This window comes from Sinocyclocheilus anshuiensis, unplaced genomic scaffold (assembly GCF_001515605.1).
Source record: "Sinocyclocheilus anshuiensis isolate Anshui unplaced genomic scaffold, SAMN03320099.WGS_v1.1 scaffold2162, whole genome shotgun sequence".
Lineage (NCBI taxonomy): Eukaryota > Metazoa > Chordata > Actinopteri > Cypriniformes > Cyprinidae > Sinocyclocheilus > Sinocyclocheilus anshuiensis.
Genome location: NW_015558536.1, coordinates 140,233 through 142,852, shown reverse-complemented (window position 1 = coordinate 142,852; position 2,620 = coordinate 140,233). Strand labels below are relative to the sequence as shown.

At 40.7% G+C, this 2,620-nt stretch overlaps 1 protein-coding gene across 1 annotated transcript in view; it reads left to right on the top strand.

The window, feature by feature from the left end:
* LOC107679377 (proteasome subunit beta type-6-like) overlaps positions 1-2,620 on the top strand; it is a 7,908-nt gene that overhangs the window by 2,722 nt on the left and 2,566 nt on the right. The window contains exons 2-5 of the mRNA XM_016474896.1: positions 868-935; positions 1,016-1,147; positions 1,222-1,351; positions 2,292-2,436. Coding sequence (XP_016330382.1) covers positions 868-935; positions 1,016-1,147; positions 1,222-1,351; positions 2,292-2,436 — 475 coding nt within the window. The remainder of the gene's footprint in view (positions 1-867; positions 936-1,015; positions 1,148-1,221; positions 1,352-2,291; positions 2,437-2,620) is intronic.

Genomic DNA, 2,620 nt, shown 5'->3' with positions numbered 1-2,620 from the left:
TGTGTGCATTGAATTTATTTAATACACGAGTTTCACAATTTGAGTTGAATTACTGAAATAAATGAACTTTTCCACGACATTCTAATTTATTGAGATGCACCTGTAGATGATATAACAGAATTAAACCTTGCTTCGGGTTTACTATCGAAGCCTGTTCATCTCGCGCCTGAAGTAGCTTTTTTAATTCAGTTTATTTTTATGCTGCAACTTTGTCTCACAATTCATACTTTCTTTAATCTCGTAGTTATTACTTTTTTTTTCCTCGCAAAAGTGCGCCTTTTTTATGTCACAGTTTACGTTTTCTGAAAGATTGATGCTTTTATCTCAATTCATACTTTGTTCTCAAAATTGCTAAAAAAAAATTTAATGTGACTTTTTTTTATCTAACAATTTTTTATTTTTTATTTTTTTTTACATCTATTTGAGTGCATTTCAAATTTTGGACTTTAATTCAAAGTACGTTTTTTTACTTTGTATTTATTTATTTTTAATTTTATTTGACTACTTTTAATTTTCTAAACTTTTTTTTCCCCTCAACTGCAAGTTTATATTTTTATATTTGCACATTTTGGACTCCTCGACATTCCTACATTTTATCTCACATCTTGGTCTTTATTTTATTTTATTTTTTTCTAAAAATGTACATGTAAATGACTTTTTATCTAACAATTCTGCCTTATTTTTATTTATTTTTTTCTGTTTTTCTAGCAGCTAAATGTTTATATCTCACAATTTTGAAATGGACTCTTTTTCTCAGAATCCTGAGTTTACAATTCACAGCTTTTTCACATTTTTAGACGCCTAATCTGAGATATAAGCTTAAAATTGCTGAGGGGAGACTGATTGTGTGGTGATTGTGTTGTTCAGACCAGCATCATGGCGGTGGAGTTTGAGGGAGGAGTGGTGATCGGTGCTGACTCTCGCACCACCACCGGGTGAGAGAGAGACGGCTATCAGTTTAGCTGGTCAGTCTGGTGCTTCTGCTCTGTCTAACTGAGTGATGTGATGTGTGCAGCGCTTACATCGCCAACCGCGTGACGGATAAACTCACTCCCATCCACGAGCGCATCTTCTGCTGCCGCTCCGGCTCGGCGGCGGACACGCAGGCCATCGCTGACGCCGTCACCTACCAGCTGGGCTTCCACAGGTACAGCGGCGCACACGGCTCCTGCCACGGGACGTCTCTCCAGCTCTGACTCTCGTCTTCTGTCTCTCTTTCAGCATCGAGCTGGACGAGGCTCCTCTGGTGCAGACGGCGGCCAGTCTGTTCCGGGACATGTGCTACAGGTACAGAGAGGAGCTGATGGCCGGGATCATCGTGGCCGGCTGGGACCCACGCAGAGGAGGACAGGTACAGCTTCAGCAGTGGCTCATCTGAGCGTGTGTGTGTCAGGGCTTAAAGATCTCCGGCGTGCGGCGTTTGGCTGCGGGAAAAGAGCTAGTCGCGTTAAGTGTATTGTCACACCCCTAGTGTCTAAGAGCGTGATAAAGCTCATAATTTTCCAAGTGTATGATAGAGCTTTCATTCTTCAGGTCAATCATATATTCATGAAATAAAATCAGTTTGAATAAGGAAAGCGACAACTTTGCCATAGTATCCTTTCAAATGTTAAAGTTGCCAGTCGTTGCATTCTTTGCATGTGCTGCACTTTATTTGCACCATTTTGTTTTATTAGTTTATTTATTAGAATTTGAAAGATAATAACAATATTGATTAATAAGTGGGATCTGATTTTAGTCCTTGAAAGTCCTGGAATGTTATTTTGCAGTATCTGTACGAACCCTGTTTAAGTTACCAGTTCTTGCAGCATTTTAATGTTTCTGTTGTTGTTAATTGAACTGAACTGTAGTTTTCTGGAGTAAACTGTCTTTGTATATTTCCTATTTTATTTTCATTTCCTAGAATTTAATTGACCATTATTTCTTCTGAACAAAGCAATTTCAGAAATGTCATGTTTTAGATTGTAGGTCATCTTGTACCCTGTCGAGGACAAAGCTAACCAGCAAAACTTGATATCAAAAGCATCCTAAATGTTACATGTGTTTGCACCATATTGTAGTGAGTAACCATTCTTGGTGTTGCTGTTTCAGATATCCACCATAATCTGTAGTCTGAGCCTGTCGAGGGCTAATGGCAAGGGCAGATGCGTTACTAGTTAGTTTCAAGGAAAATCATTTTCTTTCTTTGTTTGCCAAATAACCCTGTGTATGTGTCCCAGCAACCCCGGGAAAAATGTTCAGGCTTAGGATTTTTTTTTGCTTTAACCCCTGGTGTGTGTGTGTGTGTCCAGGTGTACACGGTGCCGGTCGGAGGGATGATGACCAGGCAGCCGGTGTCGGTGGGAGGATCCGGCAGCAGCTACATCTACGGATATGTGGACTCCAACTACAGAGCTGGAATGAGCAAAGAGGAGTGTCTTAAATTCACTGCAGAAGGTTAGACACACTCTCACACACTCTCTCACACACGCACGCACGCACGCACTCACTCACACACACACATGCACACACAGACTCGCACACACAGACTCACACACACACACTCACACACACACACATTCTCACACACACACTCACTCTCTCTCACACACACACACACTCTCACTCACACACACACTCT